Here is a 24,293-nt window from a genome sequence, read left to right as displayed (position 1 = left end):
GGCGGCTAGTTTTTCATAATTTGAAAGATATCAAACTTTTGTTTTACTTTCTTGCGCGTTGGCTTTATGTTTTCTATAGCTAATAAGAATAGGAAATATCTTAATGTTTTCATGGTAACTCATAATTCGGATTTATCATTTGACAGCTATGGACGCATATGTGCGTCCAGTAAAAATAATCGATGTGTCCAATGAGTTCATTTGTGCGTCCAGCTCAAGTCATGAGTTCTGTCCGCAGTGATCGCTACCGCTGGTTGCAAATAGCTCAAGCGAAGCGCTTCAATTTAGAGCAATTAGCAATCAAAGGGTCGATAATAGGAAAAGGATATTAGTTTTAAATTTATTACGGACAATTACATTGACAAGTCAACAATATGTTGCAAACCAAGTAAAAAAAATGTTTTGTTGACTTGGGTGATGAAACAAATTATTCTGTGAATGCGAATTGAAATATTATATAAAAAGGTAAAAATATAGTAAAAACTTTTTATCTTTTATAGCATGTTTTAAAGTATGCTAATAAGGTTAGACGGATAAAATATTTGGATTATTTAAAAGTTGTTTTGAAAAATTTAAGGGAAAGTCAAATGCACTGAATCATGAAGATTTACTTTAGAATATAACGCCATTAGAAAATGACACTCCATATAAAGTGTATATCAGTGTTTTAAGGGAATGCACAATCACAAGGATTTAATGACATACTCGGATCAATAATAAAATGAGAAGCATGCATAACTTTCGAAAGCATATCTTTTAAATATTTATTTTATGCATTGAAACTATCATTTGTTCATAATGTTTTGAATTAGTTATTGTATCTGTCTTGTTGTATACGTTTTGTAATGTTTGTTTTCATAAAGATGTATTGTCGTAGGGCTGATTGTGATTATATTATTTTGATTTTGTTGTGGTCACTTTTCGTTTCTGAGAGCTGTTTTTATATTGCGAAATCTTCTACTGTATATTAACTAGCCACATAATTTCTAATAAAATTTTCGGATATACAGTTTACATTATCCATTCAGGATATTTCTATTTCAGATATTGATATTAAAGCTTTCTTTTGTCTGAAATATTATACTATTGCAGGAGATTGTAAGGTATAACTTATTTTGATAAAAAAAAAAAGAAATGCATCAACAAACATTCGTGCTAATTTTTTAATCCAAGCGAATATTTTTTTAAAAAAATCGTTCATTTTTTTTAATGTTTTTAGAACGCAGAAAGTATTCTGCGTTTCATTTCTAATCACATTTCCAATTATCTTTTCTTATTGAAATTAAATGTATCTAACAAAAATATATATCATTCAAATTATAAAAATTGGTAAAAGCATAGTAAAGAATTGAGAATTAATAATAAATAATAAAGATAAATTCAAATAAAAAGATCTTGGTAGCTGTTTGGAAAAATTTAAAAAATATGTAAAATTTTATGAGTTTTCATTATATATATTCGTAAATATATCGCTATCGACTTATGTAAACTGCGAATTTGCATTACGTGTTAACTTATAAATAAGATGAGAAAAATGTTTTATAGTTTAAAGAATATAATTTGTCTTAATACAAATCGTTTGAAAGTGGCAAGACAATATTCTACTCTTTTTTTTTTTTTGCAACAAAATATAATTTGATTTATCACTACTATAAATAAACGTTTATCTATGATCTGTTTTAAAGTTTATTTAAACAATTCTAAAACGATTTAATAAATTTTGATCAGTATTCTGAAGTCTTTTAACATCTAATTATGTTAAATGTTGTAAATCATCAATCGTCTTTTCATACATCGGATTTAATTAATGAATTGGAGTAACATTTATTTACTATTTGGCATAAAATGTTAAAAGTGCAAAAGAAATTTTCATATCCAACTTAAAAAAAAAATAAACCTCTTGAATTGGGTGTCGTGGTAATTAAGTCTCAATTACAATGTAAAGTAAAGCCGATACCGCTGAAAATTTGCATATAATTAAAATTTTGTTATATTAATAATCTATTTGAATTCAAAAGCGTGTGAATTTATTCATCACTCTAATTATTTCTATGTTGCCCCCATTTTTTTGTATTCATTGTTATATCAATCTGTTTAAAAAGCAAAGGAAACTTTCTAGAGTGTATCGCAGTTGCATATAAATCATTAAGTAATTTCTGCTGACATGTGGCTTTAAAAAAAAATAAAACTCGAGGTTCTAATGCAATTTCCCTGGGCTTCATCTTGGTTTACAGTTCTATGTATTTCGCTTTTCATTTTATTTTCGTTATTAAAATTGTAAGAATTCTATTTTTTGGTATTCAAGTAGTGATATTTTAGAAAGACGTAAGACAAGAATTAAGTGAAAGAAATCTACAAAATGCAATTGTTTCAGGGATTTAAATTCAGGTATGCGTATTAAAAATTCTATAATTTAAAGCATTATTTATATAATTATTTTTTATTTATCAGGGATAGAAGTGACGATGGTCTGATATCATGATCTAGATATTTCGCCAAGTCCACCACAGACTTAAATACTTTCATTGCAATTTATCTAAATCCTTTACATTTTTTTCCATTGTTACTGACAGCTTTTCAGTAAAGCAACCAACGAACCATTCCAAAAATTGGCCAATAAAAGAAAATGAATAAGGCTATTTCTGTTCACCAAGGAGTCAAAAGCATTATCGTTTCGCCAAATTGATGGGAACTCGCCAATCCGTACGCCATCCAACCCATCACACTCAGTAGAGAGAAAGGCAAGGTTCCATTGCAAAAAGCAGTAATCGCAGGGTGTACTTTCGAATTCCATTAAATTTTTAAGCGATTAGACGTATAAGAGGTGCGAAGAAGCTCCATTTACGTCATTCCCGATTTGTTGGCCATTTTCCTCAGGCAACGCAGGATACCCCTTTTGTAGCGTGACCGAGGAATGGTGCACTAAATTATGCACACGAACGACACTCTTGTTCCTCCCTGTGCTAGAGTTGGTCCTAGAGTACTGTATGGCTAGAGGAATTCGATTTAAGCATTTTTGTTGTTGGAAGGGAATCGGTGGGCTTCCTCGTAAACTGTGGGAGTTACCACTTAAGTTAGTATTTCTGGATGTGTATCGTGAGAGTAGTTTGATTATAATTTGCCTTTTTTTTGGACGTATAATAGATTATATATTTAAGGTATACTTTTAAAGTTTTAGTGCAGAATGTAGGCACATTTCTTTCAAAGGTGACTGATTAGCTGATAAACTGGTGTCATAAAAAAAAAACTTAGAAAATCGAAACATTTAAAATAAACTATGTTTTTATGATTGTATACTTAATGTTTTGTGTAGGATGTGCACTATGTGCTTGAAAAAAAATATTGTAGTCGTCAACAATATATTATCAAATATATTTAATTTATTGGTGTCTGTTTACATAAAATCAAAATAGCAAATTAAATAAAAATCTTAAAGCCTCACTCGAGAAATGAATAAATATGAAAAAAAGTAAGGAAATATTTTCTAGTTCTTTTTCTTAATGAATAAATATCGGTACCTTTTGAATGAACTTAGCAACTTGGACTTTGTAAAACTTAAGCATGGATATTTGTTGTTATGTTTAACAAATTAAAAAAAAATTGCAATTTTTATTTTCTTCTTCTAATTTTTTTAAATTGGATTTATCTATCATGTTATAATATACCTTTTACTGGATTTACTACGTATATGGTTTATCATAATCAGAAACAAACGAAAATTTCGGAATGAAATACGATTTCAAATTGTATTTCTTTTAGAATAACTTGTAATAGAATCTCTATTATGTAATTTCCTCATATGAATAATAATACGCGAGTTTTTAAGAATTCATGGAAAGTTTCATAACCGTTTAAATTAAAGTATTGGAGGAAAACAATTTTCAAAAGATCATTCGTCTTATTACCTTTTAATCGAATCAACAATCTTAAATGTAGAAATCTATACTGATAAAAAATGGGAATTTTTATGTTTATGATGTATAGATTAGACCAGACCAATTTATTTGCTATTAAAAGATAATACCACATATGCATTGGAATTTAAAAATGTGACCCTTGAAAAAATTTCTTTGAAAATTGGATTACATTTTAAATTAATTTAGCATTTGTAAGATGATTTTTATTTTGCAGTAGATTTGAATCAGATTTTGAAGTTTTTTAACAATAAATTTCAAAAATGTTACGAATAATTTTTTTTCATTATTTAAAAATTATAAACATTATCTTTTTAATTATATGAATTTTATGTGACATTATTTTTTTATGAGTTTGATAATTTTTTAAACTTGTCTTTTTTGTATTATTTTTACTAACATATTACAATTTAAGAAAAAAAAAAATCCTCATCTTATTTTTCTTTATTTAATAGATTTCTTTTAAAAGAGGGGTTAGTTTAGTAAAATCTTAGAAACCTTCGGCAATTACAGTTAACTTTAAATTTCGAAAATAACAAAAGATGAAATTAAAATTTTTTTTCTAGTTTTAAACAATCTTTTCCTGTAATGTAATTATATGTACAGATGATATATTGATTGTTTCCTGTGACTCAAAAATATGTTATATCTTTTTAATTTGACATATTTATAATAATGTGCTTATTTTTATTGAATCAGCGAATTATCTATGGAATAATCTTCTGAGACATTACATAAATTTTGGAATACGTTCTATAATACATAGAATATGTTTCAGAATGATTTTTTGAATCTTTCTGTTTTTTATATTAATATTTTTCAATTTTTCAGAAAGTTATAGATTTGTTGAAATTTAATTCCTTTTCCAATTAAAGTTTAAACTTTAGATGTTTTGACAAAAGAGGAGCATTACACAATTAATAAAGTGATATAAAATACTAAAAAACATCTAAACTAAAACATTAAACTATATACATTTAAAAAACAGTGACTTTCAAGCCTATTATTAATTAAATTTTATAAAATTTTGTTGGAATAGCCATTTACCAATTTTTATATAAAATTTAAATTTTTATCAAACATTAATGCTAAAGAAAATCCTGTCAATAATGGCGGCTATAACAAACAGGAAAAAAAAATACTCAAGACCGAATAAAAAATCTTAGACTTTCCTTTAACTACTTTCAGATAAAAAATAAACCTTTTTTTTGTATAATCCTTTAAAATTATTGCTCTAAATAAATTATCTAAATTAATTTTATAGTTTTTCTATACTAATATTTTTCTCCATTATGTGCAAATAAAAGATGTTAATCAATTTTTATTCAGTTTTATCTTTAGCACAAAAGAAAAAAAAATGTTTTTGAAATCCTTTTTATCTAATTTTTAAAAATATCGTTTTCATTTAACTAAAAAAATATTCTTATAAATGATAATGTTTTGGCAAAGTGAATAAAAGCCGTTAGATCTTTAGTTTAAACAATTATGTTATTTTAATGCAAAAAAAAAAAACTATAGAATAAATCATTGAATTTAAATAATTTATTCTGTATATAAACAAATGTCGGCGTCTTTTTTTCAGATGGCGATTTCATAAATTTTTCTTTAAATACATTGGTAAAAATCGTAAAACTTTAAATATTAAATACGTATATTTGAATAAAGGTATAGGTATATTTGAAATTTAATTTTGAATTATTTATTGAGCAGTGGCTTAAAGATACTGCCATAGGACCAGATAGTCAGGAGGAATCTATCTTTTAAGTAACTATACAGAAAAGAATATTCATAAATTTTAGGATAATTTAACCCGTAAATGAAGGCATTAATTTTTTCACGCTGCCAGAGGCATTGAGTCAAAATGACTCCATTGTTATTTTTCTTTTTTATCTTTCGTAAACAGCATTGGAATTTATTTGGGAAGCAATACATTCTGGAAATCCATAAATATTAATATTAAAAATGCTAAATGTTATAATATTAAATGTTGGAAAGATGTTATAAGAGCTGTTATAATAACTAACAAATTCTCCTGCTGTCATATTCTATTACAAATAAAAAAAAACTTTTGGTTTATATTCGTAGCATTGCAAATCATACCATTAGCCCTATTCAGTTTCAAATTACATATTAATTTTGACTTCTGTTGAGAAAACTACGTACCAAATTTTATTTGCCTAGATTGCTGATTTCTCTCATTTACATATGCACGAAAGTACAAAATGATGTTTCACTACTTGAAGGATTAGTTACTGGTTTCAACTACATAAAGATGTATAAAAAAATGAAATGATTAAACTTTGATATATTTGGTACACAATATAATTCAGAAAGTAATTTAATTTTTAATTTATTCGTTTATGCTAATTCTGTAAATTTTTTTGTGAGTGATCTTTTTTTTTTAAATACAAGTTGTTGTATTACTTGTAGTTGAATTCATTATAGAAATTGAAGCTAAAAATGCAATTTTAATCGAAAAATCACATTTAAAAATTTATATGCTTTATATTTCTGTGCCTATTTAGTACGTCGATACGCATGATACTTCTTATAAATATTTTCTCACCAATTTTTTAAAAATAAAATTCATTATTTTAAGTTTAAAATCCACATTCCAAATTTTGTTGAAGCAGCATTTCCCATTTTAACCCATTTCTTTTTAGATAGTCTCATACTTTTTAAATGAGAAATTAAAAACGATTTTAGGAGAACTACCTGTTTGGTAGATGTATAATAAGGGGAAGAATTAAAGAAAAATGATGCAAGCATAATTTGTTTCTGCTTTATAGTATATGAAGTATAGAAAGTGTTAAGGAAACATATTATTGCAATCCTAAAAAGAAAACTGATCGGTATATTTTGTCGAATTCCTATGTTATAGAACTGTCTGAATCTAAAGTAACTAATTTGGGAATCATTTCTGCCACTCTTTAAACGTGCTAATTTAAAAAAAAGGATAAGATTTACTAATGAAACAAGGTTAACTGATTCCTTTTTACAATTTAAATTAGTTATATAATTTTGAATGAAATATGTGCATGAGAATTCGTTCTATGTCTTGACCTACGTATTTGCACAACACTGTAACTCAAAGGTATAAGGAAAGAAAGTTTAAAATTCACTTATGATCTTCACAAAAAAAAAAAAAAAAAAACCCAAATAAAACGTAGAATAATGAAATATATAGAGATTAAATGTAGACTTATTTTATAACTGTAGAGATTTGGGAGTAATATAATTAAGGAATTTACCTAGTGTATCCAGGAAAATGTAATAAATAAATAAACAAATATACAAAACTGAAGACAGATTAAAATGAAATCTACTATCGCAAATTTCAAGTTATCAAGTGAGAACATTATTATGTTTTAAGTCATTATTTGTCTTAATTAATTTAAGTCATTAACCAGTTAAAACTGGTTTGAAACAATCATGATACTTTTCTCTCTCTCTCTCTCTTTCTATATATATATATATATATATATTAAGCTTTCATTTTCAATTTTTCTAGCTGCCAAACAAAATTTTGGAGATCGACCGATTTTGAGATGGAATAACAGCTATGATGTCACAGTTCTACGTCAGCCTTTTAAAAACGCATCTGCAGTCAAAGGAGCATACATAATAAAAAACAGGTAAAAAATATATGCTATTAAAACATGATGATGAAAATTGCCATTTATGCTTTATTTATTGCCTACGCAATTTCGAGCTTCAAACCCCCCCCTAACCAAAACAACATCATGTTTACACATGATAAAAAAACATAAGAATCCAAATAATTGTATAATCAATAACTAAATTTTGAATATTGAATGCATTTGGACTAGGAAAGGTATTCAAAATATATTTGAAGTCCTATTTAATGTACTAATAATCAACAAACATCAAGGTTTATTTTTTGGATCTATGCAATAAGGTCAATGATAGAAAAATTCCAGTTATTTTTGTAGTCTTACATTAACAACTAAGGACTGAGATGCATTAACAGATCAATTTTTAATCCAAAGGAACAATACATTTCATTACTTATTTTATTTGCCCTATTTTTTATTTTATTTTTTTATTTCCTCTGTCTTGTCATTCTTTATTTATTTTATGAATGGCAAATTGTGCCTAGTATTTTAAATGTGGTTTAAAATTCCTATGAAGTACTTTAAAGTATGCTCTCAGGTAATCAGACCGTAAATAATAAAGTATATCAATTCAACATAAATGCAACTTATTGCATTTATTTTTAAATTGTATTTTATTTGGAAAATATCTATTCATTTGTTAGAGATATGCGTATAAATTTTCCCTCAGATAAATGTTAATTTCAACCGTTGATTAAACTAAATAAAAATTACTCCTCGTAGTAGTTGAAACTGTAAAGCGTCGCACAAATAAAGGGATTTCAGTTCTGAGCTAAAAAAGATAAGGTTGAGGTATGTTCAGAAAGGATAATCAAATTTTACCTTCGGTAAGAGTGTAATGATTCGATGTGAATTATGAATTCTTGTATGATAAGTTTACCAGAATTCGAATTTAATGAAATAAAATATTATAAAAGATAGAGGATTTATGTATGAATATTTGCCTACTAGAATAAAATTATCGTAGGAAAGTTGAGATGCTGGATTTTGTTTGAGTAAATAAATTTTTAGGTGATCCCCGGATAAATATTCTATTTACATTTAAGAAATTCTTACTGCTTCTCATATGTAATATGCATATCTACATATTTTCTAATAATTTTTGGTCTGATCATAAGTTTGGGACACATTTTTTTTTTGTTAAACGTTTTCTCATTTATATTCCGGAGATTTCAAAGTGAAATATTTGAGAATGAAAATCTTCTTAAATTTCGGAGGAAACAATGAGTATTATGATTTTCAATTACTTCTAGTGTTAAGTCATAATTTTTAGTTTGTTAAATTTTTGGTAAAATTATTATATATTTTTAAAAATCTGATTTGATATGTTCTCAATTTCATGCCTAAATTATATTAAAAAAATTAAAATATTATTTGTGTATCTATTGTTATCTTCTTTATTTTTTTTTATCAAAAAGGAAGAATTTAGAAAATAGGAAGAATATATTTGTTTCAGCAACCCATGCTTACCTTTTAGTTATGTCTTTAAGTTTTTAGTTATATTAACTCCATGTTTAAAGAAACACTTAGGCTATTTAGGGACGGACCTCGTAATTTTGAACCATCGTCAGATGACGAGGACCAGCTGGCATACATAGCTTTACATAAATAGTTGGCATAAAGATTTTACTTACATAGCTCTTTTGCGTTTTATAATTATTGAGTTCATTTGTACTCAAACATCTGGATAGACAGATTTCCTCTCAACAGATTTTGTTCAACATTTGATAGAAATATGCATATTTGCTGGAAAAACTGTATATACAGTTTCATTTGTCTGCTTCAAAACATTATTGAGTTATCTTTGTAAGATACAGATTAACTAACAGAGAGCCATAATAACAAATATATTTTTCGGACAGGAATATCCGAAATGAAGAGTTTCACCAAGATCTTGCATTTGCATTGCATTTTGATGTATTGTATTTGTATCTTGTACTTTGATGATTAGATAATATTCTCTATAATTCGCATACGATAAAATAAAAATGAAATATCACATATTGAAGCTATCATATGTAATGCTTATATTGCTATCAAGCAATTTAGTATATATTTCGAAATAAAAAATGTTATAAAATAATGTTAATGAAATAAAAAAGTACAAATGTTATAAAAATAATATATAAATCTAGGTTTATTGCAAAGCCTATACTATTGAAAAGCTTTGTAAAAGTTTTAACAAACGATAAAAGAATATATTATTCTGCAAGAACTGAAAATTTATATCTGGAATTTAAACATATTTGAAGAAATTAAATATCGTTTGCAAATTTCTTCTTTCAATTAAATGCGAACAATAATTTTTCATGGTACAAAAAATGAATCTACAGTTTAATTTTTCATTTACATTGAAGGAAAAAAAATCGTCTGCTTTTCTTAAATAATATTGGATGTTATCCGAGACACATTTGACTATTTCAATAATAATTGATAACTGGAATAAAAATAAATTTATCATAAATTAAAAAAAATATTCTCTGACAGTTGTTTATTGAATGCAACCTTTAGGTTTAATCACATGTCTTTGGCGAACATAGTCAATAGACTTATATGGTATATTTGGCAATTAGGTGCTATTAAGTGGTTAATAAAAGCATCCATACATGAATTGAAGCCATAGTTATTGTGTATAATTATTATAATATTTTTTCATACAGTTAGTAATGTGACAAACATCAAATCATAGGACCATGAAATTAATAAAAACTTTAGAATAACAAAGCTTTATTTTTAAAGAATATATATATATAATGAAATTAAAAAAAAAAAGGAAATTTTTAAGCTTATCGTTTTCACATAATGTCGCCATTAAATCTTTCTCTTTTTTTAACTTTTATTTAATAAATTTCATTCACGCATTTAATCTTTACTTCATGTGCAATTTCAAATTATAAAAAAGGAAAAAAAATAGTTTTATTTAATTTATTTTTCAAAACTGGCAACATAAATTGTTAATGCTAGAAGTAGTCAAAATTATGTTGAAAAGTGAATTGAAAATCACTTTTTAACCACTAATTTCTAAGATACTGCAGTTATCGAAAAACTTTGAATACAAAACTTTTTCATTTTACTGACACCTTAATATGGCTAATTTGATTTATTTTTCTAATATTGAGAAAGTTATAGCAAAACGAACATTTTAATCCCCTAACATTTCAACCCCTTTAGTACTAGAGGGCTCATCTACGAACTCATCCGAGGTTTATACATTTTTTACAACACATTCTAAGCAGATTAAAATTTAAACAAAAAAATTAAAAAACAAAAGTTTAAAAAAAATTAAAAAAACAAAATGTAAACAAAAAACAAATTTAAAAAAGGGAAACAAAGTTACATAATGATATTTTAAACTCTAATTTCAATTCTAATTAATTGCCAAAGTTTTATCGAAATTCAGCCCATATTAACTTCACTCCAAAATATTATCTTAATTCCTGATAACATTCCACTTTTTCGATTTAATTAATCAACAAAAACCTCTGTAAAAATACTTTAGTCAACAGTTCCCACGCTCCGAGTGAAGGGATAAAAAATTGCCGACGTAAATAAATTCTTCTAAAAGATCCTTATGATTCCCTTGCTTGGGACGACACGTATAGAGAAATCCCTATCAAAATCTCACAGTATGTAATCACGGGAATAAAATTTTCATTAGCGTTTCCTAATTTTTCGTTTTGTGTCTATATGTGTTGGTATTCTTTTCGCTGCTGCTTGTATATATATATGTATATATATATACAAAAGTATTAGAATCAAGTTAAAAGGAAAATCAAAAAATCAAATAAAAATTAAACTAAAAAAATTATAAAAAATATAAAAAAAGAATCCGGCCTAAAGACTTTTTCAAGGGTCACCCTCAGGCAGGGATTCAAAGAAAGGGATTTTTCTGTGAGGAAATACAGTCATTTGTCTAATAATGATTCCTCGTGACCCGAAAATCCCCTGAAATTATGCTCAAGAGATATACCATTTTAACGGAAAGGAAATACAAAACAACAAATTAGAAGAAAATAACCACTAAAAGTAAAAATACAATAACAAAAATAACAATAAAAACAAAAAATAGCACTAAAATTAAAAACGAAAATGCCAGAACATACCATCAACAGTCAAGGAAATTTTAAGCTATCGATTGTGATTCCCGATTTTTAAAAAACTAACGGTAAATTATGTAAACAGATGTAGGCTCCCAGCGCCATCTATTGAGTGATCCAATATGCAAGGAAAGTTCTATTTTTATTTAAGCCAAAGGATTAATCCCAAACCATACCTTGTTTAATTAAAAAATTGACATTACAGTAATTTCTAGGAAATTCATTTTTAATTAAATTTTTAAGGAGGTTGTTTGATGCTTCAATATAGGAATTTTTATTATTGCAAACCCTTTTGATCCTGTTAACCCTGTTGATCCTATATATATATATCATGCCTTCCGGGATGGAATAAAACGAAGTTAAAAATTCAAAGTGTCTTCTCTGTGTTCGGTCAAGGGGGCCTGATAATAAGGTTTCAGCTTGTCAGCCGTAGGATTTGAGGTTCGAGACTCGATTCCACCGAAGAACCGTCGTGTAATGGGGTCTGATGCACTTTAAATCCCTCAGAGCCAAACGTCATCCCGCTGGTGTGTTGTGGAGAGAGAGGTGCCAACTCGGATGTCGTCCTCGTCATCTGACCGCGGTTCAAAATAACTAAACTAAAGTAAACTGCCTTCGGTCTCGATTCTGCTTCAAAAAATTATGGTTATATATATATATATATATATATATATATATATATATATATATAATATGAATGAATGAATGATATAATATAAACTTTTAAACGAAGGGTGGCTTTAGGTGCTAGGATCGGTGAAGTTCTGCAAAAATTTTCACAAAGTCGTGTCATGAGAACCATTGCAATAGGTTATCTTTCACTCAGTCATAGGAATCCACCTAATAACCTACGTAAAGGCGAAGGATTTTTTGCGCCAATGCAGTTGTCTTTCTCTTTAAAATGTTGATCATGGAGCATGTCCTCTAGTTGCATTTTGAGAGTTGTTCTTAATTCTTTTTTTTTTATTTTTGTGTTTGGTTAATGACAATTTGCTGATTGTGCGTATGTTGTTAATATCTTTAAGTTCCAATCTCTGTGCATTATTCCAAAGTTTTTGCTGATGGTACTTCCTAATTTCTTTTGGAGTAATTTTTTTTTTTTTTTACTTTTTACATTATTGAGTTAACTGGATTTTCTTGAAAATATTCATCAAAATATTGTTGTAGTATTTTATAACAAACATTTCTGTATATGATTGTATTAAAAAAATTGAACAGAATTATTCATCAATTTCAAATTCTAAAATCTTCTTTACAATTTCATTAACAGGAATTTTTTCTATCTGTTAGAAAATATAAGCTCTTCTATAAAATCTTTCGCATGTGATCCATGATCTCGCATAAATTGATAACTTTTGTTAATGAATACACTTGATGTGTTGTGTTAAAAAAATTAAATTCAGTTATAAATGCGAAAGGAAAAGGCTTGAAAAGTGCAAGATTTTATATGCCATCTTTCAATAAAGAACTGAATACATTTAAATATATTCGCGTTTCATCTTTGAACTAAAAAATAATTTCACTTAGAAAATTATTTCAACCTGTCATTCATCATATCATTTAGAAAATACGGTGAGTAAATATCCCTTAGTGTTATTTTATTAATCTTTCCTATTTCCTATCTTTCTACAAATTAATTAACATCAATTAATCAGAATCTGATCCACACTATACTCTGTTTCACCCTAACTTGGCAGTATTGTAAAAGGTAGAAAATGTGACGCTCCGCGTTGAGAAAGAGTTCCCCATCAATTCCGACTTTAAAATAGTTAAAATGCGCAGAAATTTATCAAAAAATATTATAAATTACAGAAATCCTTTTGTTATCAGTATGTATTTAAAATTATTCTCAAGTTAGAAGTGCTTATCTGTTAAGTATTTTGTAAATAAAGCGAACGAATAAAACTAAAAGATTGACATAATGAATTCCACTTTGGCTAAAACCGGTCTTCAAGGTCAAATATTTGGTGCGCTTTTCTTTTACGTCTCCGCCAACTCAGCTTCATTCAGTCCGCAACCATTATCATCTTTCGTACTTTTTTATTCTCATTTTTTTAGCAGCTGATATTTTTGATACTATTAATCGCATTAGTAGTTATTAGTTTTGATTGTTGAATATGTATTCGATTCGTCATTTCTATTCACTACTAAAATGTCTGAAAAAGAGAAAGAGTTACACCGACTACGCTGTGCACACCTTCAAGACGAGTGAAACCAACAAAAAGTGCAGCATGCAGAAACATATTAAATGTTTATTCTCGATTCCGAGAAAACCCTCAAGATTCTATTAATCAAATCGTCGATAAAGTTTCGCATCTTACAGGTGTTTCGCAATGAGCAGTTTTCCTTTTGAAAAAAATAAATAAAGGCATCCAGTCCTTTAAGTCCCAATGGGAAGAAACGACCGGACTCAATAGGTAAACATTTAAGTCTTGTAAAATATGATGATTTTACTTTATCCTGTATTTGACGAAAAATCCATGCATTTTTTCGTAGAAATGAGATTCCAACATTAGATAAAGTTTTAAAAGATGTGAACGATGATACAGATATCTTTTCGAAAAGCATTAGCCGAACTACGCATTACAGAATATTGAAAGATTTAGAGTTTTCTTTTGAGAAACGATAAAACGAAATGAAATAACTTTAATGATTTATTAAAATAATGTATCAATAATATTGAAAAAATAAAGAAAATAAGGAAACAATTAATTCTCCGATAAAGTGATAATATAATAAAGTAGATACATATTTACTATTTGGCGAAAAATTTGCGAGATAAAGTTTCGCCAGCGATCCGCATTTCTAGTAACTTTGTACTTTAAAGTAACCCAGTTCCCCTGACAACGACTGCGATTCGGCATGCCTAGAATATGCACTACTGCCAAGTTAGGGTGAAACAGAGTATAACAATTAATATAATACATTTATATTAAACTATTTCAAAATTCCCTCATTCAATGACTTTTTATATTCCCTCATTTACATATAAATACTCTAAAGAGATGCAACAGTATTCTAACTAAATGCATTTTTTAAAAACGTTTAAAATAAATGATTTAATAATTGAGTTACATGGAGAACTTTTATTCCATAATGTAGCCATCGTTTTATCTACATTGCAAAATCAATTAGGTCGGCATTTTAGCATCACTTTTAAAGGCATGACTGCCATAATTCATTTTACTTAAATGGCTTAACAATCCACCACGTTATATACCAACCGTATAGAATCTCATTAACTCAATTTGCCAACGAATAATATGGATTTGGGAAAATCAGATTTTCCACCCACCGAATCGTCTGTCGGATTGAAGGGGGTGAGTGGGAGATATCTGGAACTTGCTCGAGAACACACATATGAAAGAAAAATGAAAAATTCCCATGTGGGAAAGGTTTGGGGTGGCTCGAGCAAGGAGAATGTCAACATTGACACTGGCCGGCTCGAATATTCCAGGATGGGTCTGAGAAACCTTTGGCAGAATCTTTAGGAGCAGGAAAAGGAATTCTTGAAGGTAGGCTCGGAGCAAAATTTGGCACATTACGACGGGAGGTGAAATCGAATTTTTCCAGATTTCTGGCTCCATGATTCCGTACGATGACACTGCATATTTCTGGGTAGGGGCTATAATCTGAAAGTGCGGATCAATTTCTTTTTCTTCCCTATTTTCTAAGTGAAATCTTTTTGCTCTTTCTTAGTTTTAAGTGCATTGAAGAAAATAAATATTTTATTAATTCAGTGATATCTTTCTTTACTTAAACTGATAATTGACAGTTGAATAAAGTTTACATATTTTTTTAAGAAAATAGTTTATTTAAAAAGATTAAAGTACATTGCACATTGCAGAATTTGATAATAAGATATACCTCTATTGTCTTGATTTCAATTCAAGAAATTATGTAGATGAGAATTATTTGATGAAAATTCCTTTTTCAAAAAATAAGTGAAAGTAGCACCGTCGATAATTTTTCTACCAATTCGCTAAGGATTGCATTTGTGACTGATCTAATAAATCATTGTATAAAATCAATATTTGCTTTTTAAGTGAATATTAATTGCTAATTAACTTTATTCTAAAATTTATGTTAAATGATTTCAGAGTTTTTTAAAATCAAACATATTTGTTTTGCACTCATTACTCCTGTAATTTTATGTTAGAACTTTAAGCAACAATATAATTTTCTTTTAAAGTTAAACATTTATTTCTTTGTCTATATTAAATTAAATTGTGTTATTATTGTAATTTTTATAAAATAAATAATCGGCATCTATATTCTGGAGCTGTAAATACACATATGACTTACTAAAATGAAGAAAGCAGATTTTATTTGAAATTAGCACGTAAATGCAATGTAGGTAAAATAGAAAGTGGTGTAAAGTAGATATAGTCTGCACTTGTTTTATAGCAGGATACATTTTTTGTGTGCATTTATCAACAAACCTTCTGAGTACTCTTGAAGATACTGGGAATGAAGTAATTTCTCAAGTTTATAAATTGTATTTAAGTATAATTACAGCACAGAAATCTGTTGTTGCAAAATTTTACGATAAATAAGTAACAGTTTTGAAAATTTAACGATTTGCAGATAGTCGCCCTATAAGGTACAGAGAGAAAAATTAAAAAAAAAAAAAAAATCGCTCCAAAACTAACTGAAATTTTCGAATTCGAAGATTAAATACTTCTGTCCGAAAAGTTTTATAAAAATTAACCATTAATTATATATTACTGGTTGAAAACTACGAATGGTTTAGGTGCAAATTTTCGATCACAGATTATGAGGTTCAATTCAACATGAAGCATGAGAATGCAGTTAACAAAACATAAGCAAAGTAGTCGCAGAGATTGAACTTGCAAAATTTAAAATAAAACATTGAAGCAGAAAATCGTCAGTAAATAACCTCTGCAGCACAGAGCGTTCCGAGAGATGTCACTGGAGATCCACGAAGAAAAAATGTACTCAACTATTCATTCATCTGTGTACCTTAGATTTTGTAGTTCCTATGAAAAAGCTTTGAACGCTTTAGAACAAAATTCAAAACTAAAGCCCTCCCAAAGATATGGCCAAGATTCTGAAATATTTGGAAATATTTATTTTTTAAAATCAAACCCGCAAAATTCGTTCCCAAATGTTTGCCAAATTATTCACCAAAATCAGCAATAATTGATCCGGTATCCAATCAACATACGTTAGAGCTACCTGCAAACATTTATTTCTTACTAAAAGGCTTAGAGAGCAAGGAAGCAATATTAAAGATTCGTAACAATATTATAAGCTTGAATTTTTTATATCAAAATTTTGTATTTCGTTATCATAGTTATTTCACTTTTTTATTAAATAATGTCATAATAACATATTTTTCAGTTGTTTATTATTTCAATTCGATTTGTAAATAATAAAAAACAAAATTGAAAGATAAAATTAGAAGGGAAATATTTTAATCTGGCATTGAATCATAAAAGTGATATTTTTTATGATGTTTCCTACTTTAAAAGGATTTTTATACTGAAGGAACAGTTTTTATGTTTGAGTAAATATTTTTGCTTCAATAAACTGCTCATCGTTCGAAAATTTCATAAACAGATTTTAAAATTATTGAAATATTTCTAATAACTCAAGTGCATTTGCATTCCATGAATATTAAAGTAAATAACTGGAAATATTTTTTGTTTTTCAATTGTAAAACATGGAATCAACATCATTTTCTTAGTTTCGAAATATTGATTTCTTAGAAATTCAATTTTATGTAATAATAAAAACTTGCTTAACAAAAAATGTCTTGTAATAAGATTTTTAAAAAATATATCATGAAATGTTCATTATTTACCTTACGTAGGCGTGGATTAACAATTAAATAAAAAAAGAGAAAATTGTGAGAATTCAGAGAATTAAATTTGTTTTATTTTGGGATTCAAAAACAGACGATATTTTTTTTAGATTCTTGAGTTGTATTTTTATTTGTAAACTGAATGTGTAATTGTAAAATTTGCTTTTTATAAGCTGATTTTCGGATTTGATGAAGGTTTTTTCATCATACAGAAAATTTTTGGATATTTGATTTAAAAATTGAATATTTAACAATATAGATACTCTTAAATAAAATAATATATAGCATTATCATTGAATATAAAAAGCAAGGCCAAATTCTGTATTTTTTTCTCATGGAAAATTATATCATAATAAAAAAAAAATAGCCATTTTAAATTATATATAAAAAAATTCTTTTAAATCATATAAAAAAGAAAAATTAATACAAAAAATTATTAAAAACCATTTTGTGATATACATTTGGGCTAAAGCATTGAAATTCTTGAAAAATTAATAAAATGATTTTTTAAAAGTATTGGGCCTGAAATTTACACAACCTGATAACTTCTCAAAAATGTTATTATTTTTATTTAATTTAATAACGCGAATGAAGAATAAATAATTTTTTATTGTCATTTGCAATAAACGCTGATTTTCTAATAAGGAATGATAATAAATATTTGAAAATTTTTAGAGCAATTTGACTGACTGAATGGTAACGCCATACATTTTTTTAAATTTTAATAATTTTTTAAAATGTCTCAAATAATTCATACATGTATTATTAATATCAATAATAATAAATGTTGACTCCAAATCGATGCCCATTAAATATTGAAAATTCTAATTTTATTCATTATCATTGCATTTATAATTTCTATCTTAAGAATAAAATGTTAAATGCTAAATTATTGCGCAATTGATTTAATTACACGAATGTTTATGAAACATGAATTACATGAAATTACATTTATTACATGAAATTACATTTATTACATGAAATTACATTTATTACATGAATTACATCAAATTACATTTATTATATGAATTACATGAAAATACATTTATTACATGAATTACATGAAATTACATTTATTACAGAAATTAAATGAATTTACATTATTTAATTACATGAAACATTTTTTTCATAATTAAATATCTTTCAAAATAATATAAGAGCTTTTTCATTACTTTTATACATTCATGTATGCTGAACTAGTTGGAGTTGTCTTCCCAAACGTTTCATGTCAAAACTCTAACAAAGGTGTTTTTCAACCTTCATTCAAATTGTGGATTTTCTATGAGGTTTCAAATTCCATGAATGTTCAAAAATATTTTTTTTTTTTTTTTACGTTTATGCATGTGAATTTTCTGTTTCTTAGAAAAATATAAAAAGCGAAATATGCATTATGGATGAAATTTTTTTTCGTGTACACTTAGTGTGTTAGTTTAGTATAGTTATACCAACGTTCAGTTTAAAAGCAACACTAGCGCTATTTTGGGACGGACCTCGTAATATTGAACCACGATCAGATGACGAGGACGACACTTCCACACCACACTAGAGGCAGAAGTCTGGCCCCCATGGATTTAACGTGCACCAGACCAGCTTACACGATGGTTCTTTGGTGGAATCCAGTCTCGAACCTGAAATCCTTCGGTTCCAAATCGAGACCTTACCACCAGGCCACCACGGCTCAATTATTGTCTGCACAGATAGACACAGCTATAAAAATGCATTTTCGGACTCGGGAGGGGGGGAGGGGGGAGGGACTCAATCTTTTTGACGCTTACAATATTTCTCTTTGTATAGTTTGTATGCGAAAACAATTGATGGAGTTTTATGATAATATTTATTCACAAGAGTGACCAAGGACTGATTTCTAAATTGTTAAAAATAGTGAATATATATATATATATATATATATATATATATATATATATATATATATATATATATAAACAGGAAAAATGCTCGATATGATGTGAAAGAATATATTTTATTTTTGGAGTCCATAACTAAAATTCTGAAAAAAACTAAAAATTCCTAAATTTTTATAGTTTCCTCTTCAAAATATTGTTAAGCCTTAAAAAACATACTTTTAAAGTTGTTGGCCTTTTGAAATTTGACAAATTACTTCTAGAGCATGTCTGTTCGTCCGCCTGTTCGTTTATATTAGAAACAAAAACTTAATGGGCATAAAAAAAATGGTGTACGGCCTTATGATCAGGAATGTAAATGTGCATTAAATTTTTAATCAATGCCGTCAAAGAGTTGGATATTTGTCTTTATATAATCCTTTATATTTGAAAAATATAACAAAAAAAAAAACTACCACAATTTAGATAAAGGAAATTTGATAAGCATTTTTATGACTCAAGTTGTAATTTTAAAGAAGCATTTCTACCCAAATAACTAAAAGTAAAACAGATATTTTTAATTGTATTTTTTCAGCATACAATACATTGTTCCTGTGGTACAGAAGTTACGAATTTCATTTCAAAATGGAATGGCGTTGCTTAAAAATGGAACTAATACAAGTAATTTAAATGAAACACATTATAATAGGAGATACGGAACGATTTATATTGTTACCGCATGCAGTAGTTGGAGGTAGGGGCATTTCTACAAAAGGACTTGGAATGATCTTTGGGTATTTTTTGAAACTTTACACTCGATATATTCAGAGGGAGCAGTGAACTTCTATAAGTTACATTTTATATTCAAACTATATCCAGTATCAAATAAGCTTTGTCACATTTAGCTACTATTTAAGCAGACGAATTTCAGTGGTTTTTATAGACTGTAAGGGAGTTTGAATTCTGCTGAGATAATGAAAATAAACTGCTTTTCCACTTTTCTATGGTGAGATTTCTATCACGGGAATTTTAAATAATGTTGAGTATGTCCTGGTTAAACGAAAAGTTTAATTGGTCAGGAAATTAATTATTGCAATTAAAGACACTTATAACGTGCTTCTAAAGTTTAATAAAATAAATGGAAGATTAAGAGATTATGCAAATTTTGGAGTACAACCTGCGGAATTAAAATCTTTAGTTTAAGAATAATTTTTTACCTCAGATTGGTTTTTATAGATTTTTTTACAAACCAGATCATAAATATTAACCCTTCTTTGCATGATGTGGGAATTTCCCTTCATAGCATTTAGTGAACAAAAAATTGTACTCAAAACAGGTATAAAATAAATGGGTTGTTGGTGGCAACTTTTTTCACTACTATTGCGTAATAAGGAAAGTTGCTGTCAAAAAAAAAAAAATCAAATCTCACCATTATTATAGAAGGTTTGAACTGGTCATTCCACTGTTTGTTGTCGTTGGAAGAAGCGTACGACTTCTTGAATATTTTTTATATCTATTCTGAGATTTTTTCCCCCGATAAAAGCGATAATGAATGGAGAAATGTAGAAGAGAATGACATTGTACTGAGATTAAAATGCAAATTTGCATGATGATGGATATTTCCATAATACTGTTTTTTAATTATTTTAAATTATATATTCATATTATTATTTTTTGAAACATTTTTCTTTTAATCTAGCACAGGAATTATATCATCCTGATTTATTTACCAAAAAAATCATGCAAAGAAGGATAAATTAATCTGTGTTTTATTTATGTTTTATATAATCTAATTTCTTTGTAGCTCTAATACATTCTAGCCCTGTTTTAATTTATCGCCTGTTATATTTTATAATCGATAAATTGTGAATTACAGTAATACATTTATTTTTATCTTATAACAAAGCGTTTAAATTCTCATTGTTTATATTTAACTCATTGAGAAATAAAGTTTTAGCAAGAATTTTAAAAATGTTGGAACATTGTCAATACTTTATTTAAGTGACTATCGAATCATACGAATATCATTTATCATATTATATTTCCATTTGCAAGAGATTTGGAATTCGGATGAACTTAATTGTACTCATTGAAGATTTATACACTGGGACATATACATATATACATACGGGAACACTACTTAAATATTAATGAATATTTAATTAATGAATTGTTAATTCAAATTACTTTGGAAAAATTTCATATGAATTTGATGAATTCATTGCGTTAAGTTCCTGACGTATTTATAATTATGGTGAATTCTACTTATTATTATGATGATGAATTGCGAACCCTTCTATTATTATTACGATGAGATTGTGAACCCATTTTATTATCATTTCGATGAAATTGGAAACCATTTATTATATAACGTTGAAATTGTGAACCCTTTCATTATTGCGATGAATGTATTACGTAGCGTTTCTGACGCTTTTTTTTTGAGACAAAGAAATAAAAAATGAATCGCAATACATTATTGGGTTTTCCGCAATATTTTTTTGCTAAATTATTTTCCACATAAATGGAATATATACATACTATAATTATTGAAATATTTGTTTCCCTGTTTATAGTATCTAAACAGTAAGTTTTGAAAACGTATACAGTATTATTTTCATGGTTCACTGAAAAAGATGTTTTTCTCCAACACCTATATTACAATCAATTATGAACAGTATTTATTGAAAGGGATTTCATTTGTTAAAAGAACCATCTTTCTTATTATTGATTTTCAGTTTCGTCTGGTAATATGTTTTGGAATTGCTGACTTCAGTAATAATGAAATCTAGTAGCTGAACAATACTCCTTAAGAAGAATAGCCTGAACATAATTTTATAGGTTTCAGCTGAATTGACCGAGGGTGAACAATAGGAAGACCAATAACAGTTCTCGAATCGATGGTGAAAGCCGAATTTAATTCGGTGCCGACTTTTATAAATAGAAACAACACAGACAAAAAGAAGCTCAGTGCTTGGAAGACGAAGATTTCACAAATAACCCTTTTATTGTCTCGGCTAATGGTAAAACTTTTCTTTTAGAGTTCTCTTTTCTATTTTATTTGCCCTTTCACAAAGTTTCATTTTCAGGTGTAATCTCTATCAATCAAGTAATGACAAAACTCAACAAAAAGTGTAGTTCTTTGCCTTTTTGTTCTGCACGACCATTGGCCAACGAAATAGATAAAAATGAAATTGTATCATTTTTTTTCTCATTGTTGGGTGAAAGGCTCAAATGAAATTAAGCAGTGGATGCTTCTAAATATATACTGCCTGTTACTTGTCCCGTTGGAATTTACTATTGGAAAAAAGCCAGAATAAAGGGACTAAAGCCATTTTTCCTGGGTGAGTTTAAAACCAGAAATGAGCACTGATATTTTGTATTTATAAAAGAAGGCATTAATTCTTTTGGAACATGTATTTAGGATATTTAAAAATCTCTTGTAATTTTTGTATATTAAAGTTTTCTCTTCTGAGAATTAAAAGCACACAAAAATATGGAAAATTCTATAATGCAACATCTCATTAATGTCCATTCAAGTTTTTTAATAAGCTTCCGATACTTGCTTTTCAATCTATGTAAACATTTCACATTTTCTTAAGTTACTGACAACTTCTCTCTAAATTTGCTAACAATCAATTCCGAGAAGTGTCTAATAATAGAAAATGGAATAAAGTGTTTTTTGCTTTCGAAGGATTCAAAAGTATAGGGTGTTCATTAATTATTGTCGGGGTTTCCGTACCTCATAACTTTCGAATAAAAAATATTACGCAAAAACCGATTACGTATTCGTAAATTATAACTCAAAGAATTTTATTAATGATATTAAAGTGTAAAGCTTGCACAATTTGCACTTTGTAGGCATTCAGCTGAAGGCGATTATGTATTCGTAAATTACAACTCAAAGAATTTTACGTGGCAACAATGCGAAGAGGTGGACTAATCCCATAGCCTTTGAGATCACCAGATATAACACCGCTGGACTTCTTTCTATGGAAGTTTGTCAAGAACATTGTGTACAAGACCCCTGTGCCCTCCCTTGATGAATTGAAGCGCAGAATTGTTACTGCGATCCAAAATGTTACCCCACAAATGCTGGAGAACACTTGGAGGGAAATTGGAATTTCGTCTCGATGTGTTACGAGCCACGAAGGGCAGCCATGTGCAAATTCATTAATCTTTTTAATATCATTAATAAAATTCTTTGAGTTGTAATTTACGAATACGTAATCGCCTTCAGCTGAATGCCTACAAAGTGCAAATTGTGCAAGCTTTACACTTTAATATCATTAATAAAATTCTTTGAGTTGTAGTTTACGAATACGTAATCGGTTTTTGCGTAATATTTTTTATTCGAAAGTTATGAGGTACGGAAACCCCGACAATAATTAGTGAACACCCTATATTATCGCCAAATTGATGGGAACTCACCCACACTTACGCTATCCAACCAATCACACCCAGTAGAGGTAAAGGAAAGATTCTGTGGCAAGAAGCAGCACTCGCGGGGTATACTTTCGAACTCCATCAAATTTTTAAGCGATTAGATGGATAAGAGGTGCGAAGAAGTTCCATTTACGTCATTCCCGATTTGTTGGCCGTTTTTCTCAGGCAACGCTGGAGACCCCCTTCGTAACGATTATCGAGGAATAGTGTACTAAATTATGCATCCGAACGACTCTCTTGTTTCTCCAAGAATTAGAGTTGGGCCTGGAGTACTATAGGGCTAGAGGAAATTCGATCTAAGCACTTTTGTTGTTAGAAGGAATCTGTACTACTTGGGTTAGTTTATCTGGATAGTGAGAACAGCTTGATGATCGTACTAGGTCTTATTCTTCACGCGTGTAATGAATTATACATTTGAAGTATAATTCTAATGCTTTGGCGAAGAATAATTGTCGTTTTTCTTACAGAGATGACTCGGTGATAAAATCGGCCTTATAAAATGAAACCACATTAAAAAATTTTAGAAATTTAAAATA

The 24,293-nt window shown here is 27.9% G+C and overlaps 1 protein-coding gene across 1 annotated transcript in view; it reads left to right on the top strand.

The window, feature by feature from the left end:
• Positions 1 to 22,103, top strand: part of LOC129957698 (uncharacterized) — a 116,994-nt gene extending 94,891 nt beyond the window's left edge. Inside the window, exons 3-4 of the mRNA XM_056070159.1 lie at positions 7,426 to 7,549; positions 22,050 to 22,103. Of these exons, the coding sequence (XP_055926134.1) occupies positions 7,426 to 7,549; positions 22,050 to 22,062 (137 nt within the window). The 3' untranslated portion in view covers positions 22,063 to 22,103. The remainder of the gene's footprint in view (positions 1 to 7,425; positions 7,550 to 22,049) is intronic.
• The last annotated feature ends 2,190 nt before the right edge of the window (positions 22,104 to 24,293 follow it).

Source organism: Argiope bruennichi, chromosome 11 (genome assembly GCF_947563725.1).
Source record: "Argiope bruennichi chromosome 11, qqArgBrue1.1, whole genome shotgun sequence".
NCBI classification, from domain to species: Eukaryota; Metazoa; Arthropoda; class Arachnida; order Araneae; family Araneidae; genus Argiope; species Argiope bruennichi.
Note: the sequence above shows the minus strand (reverse complement) of the source record. Positions and strands in the feature narration are given on the sequence as shown.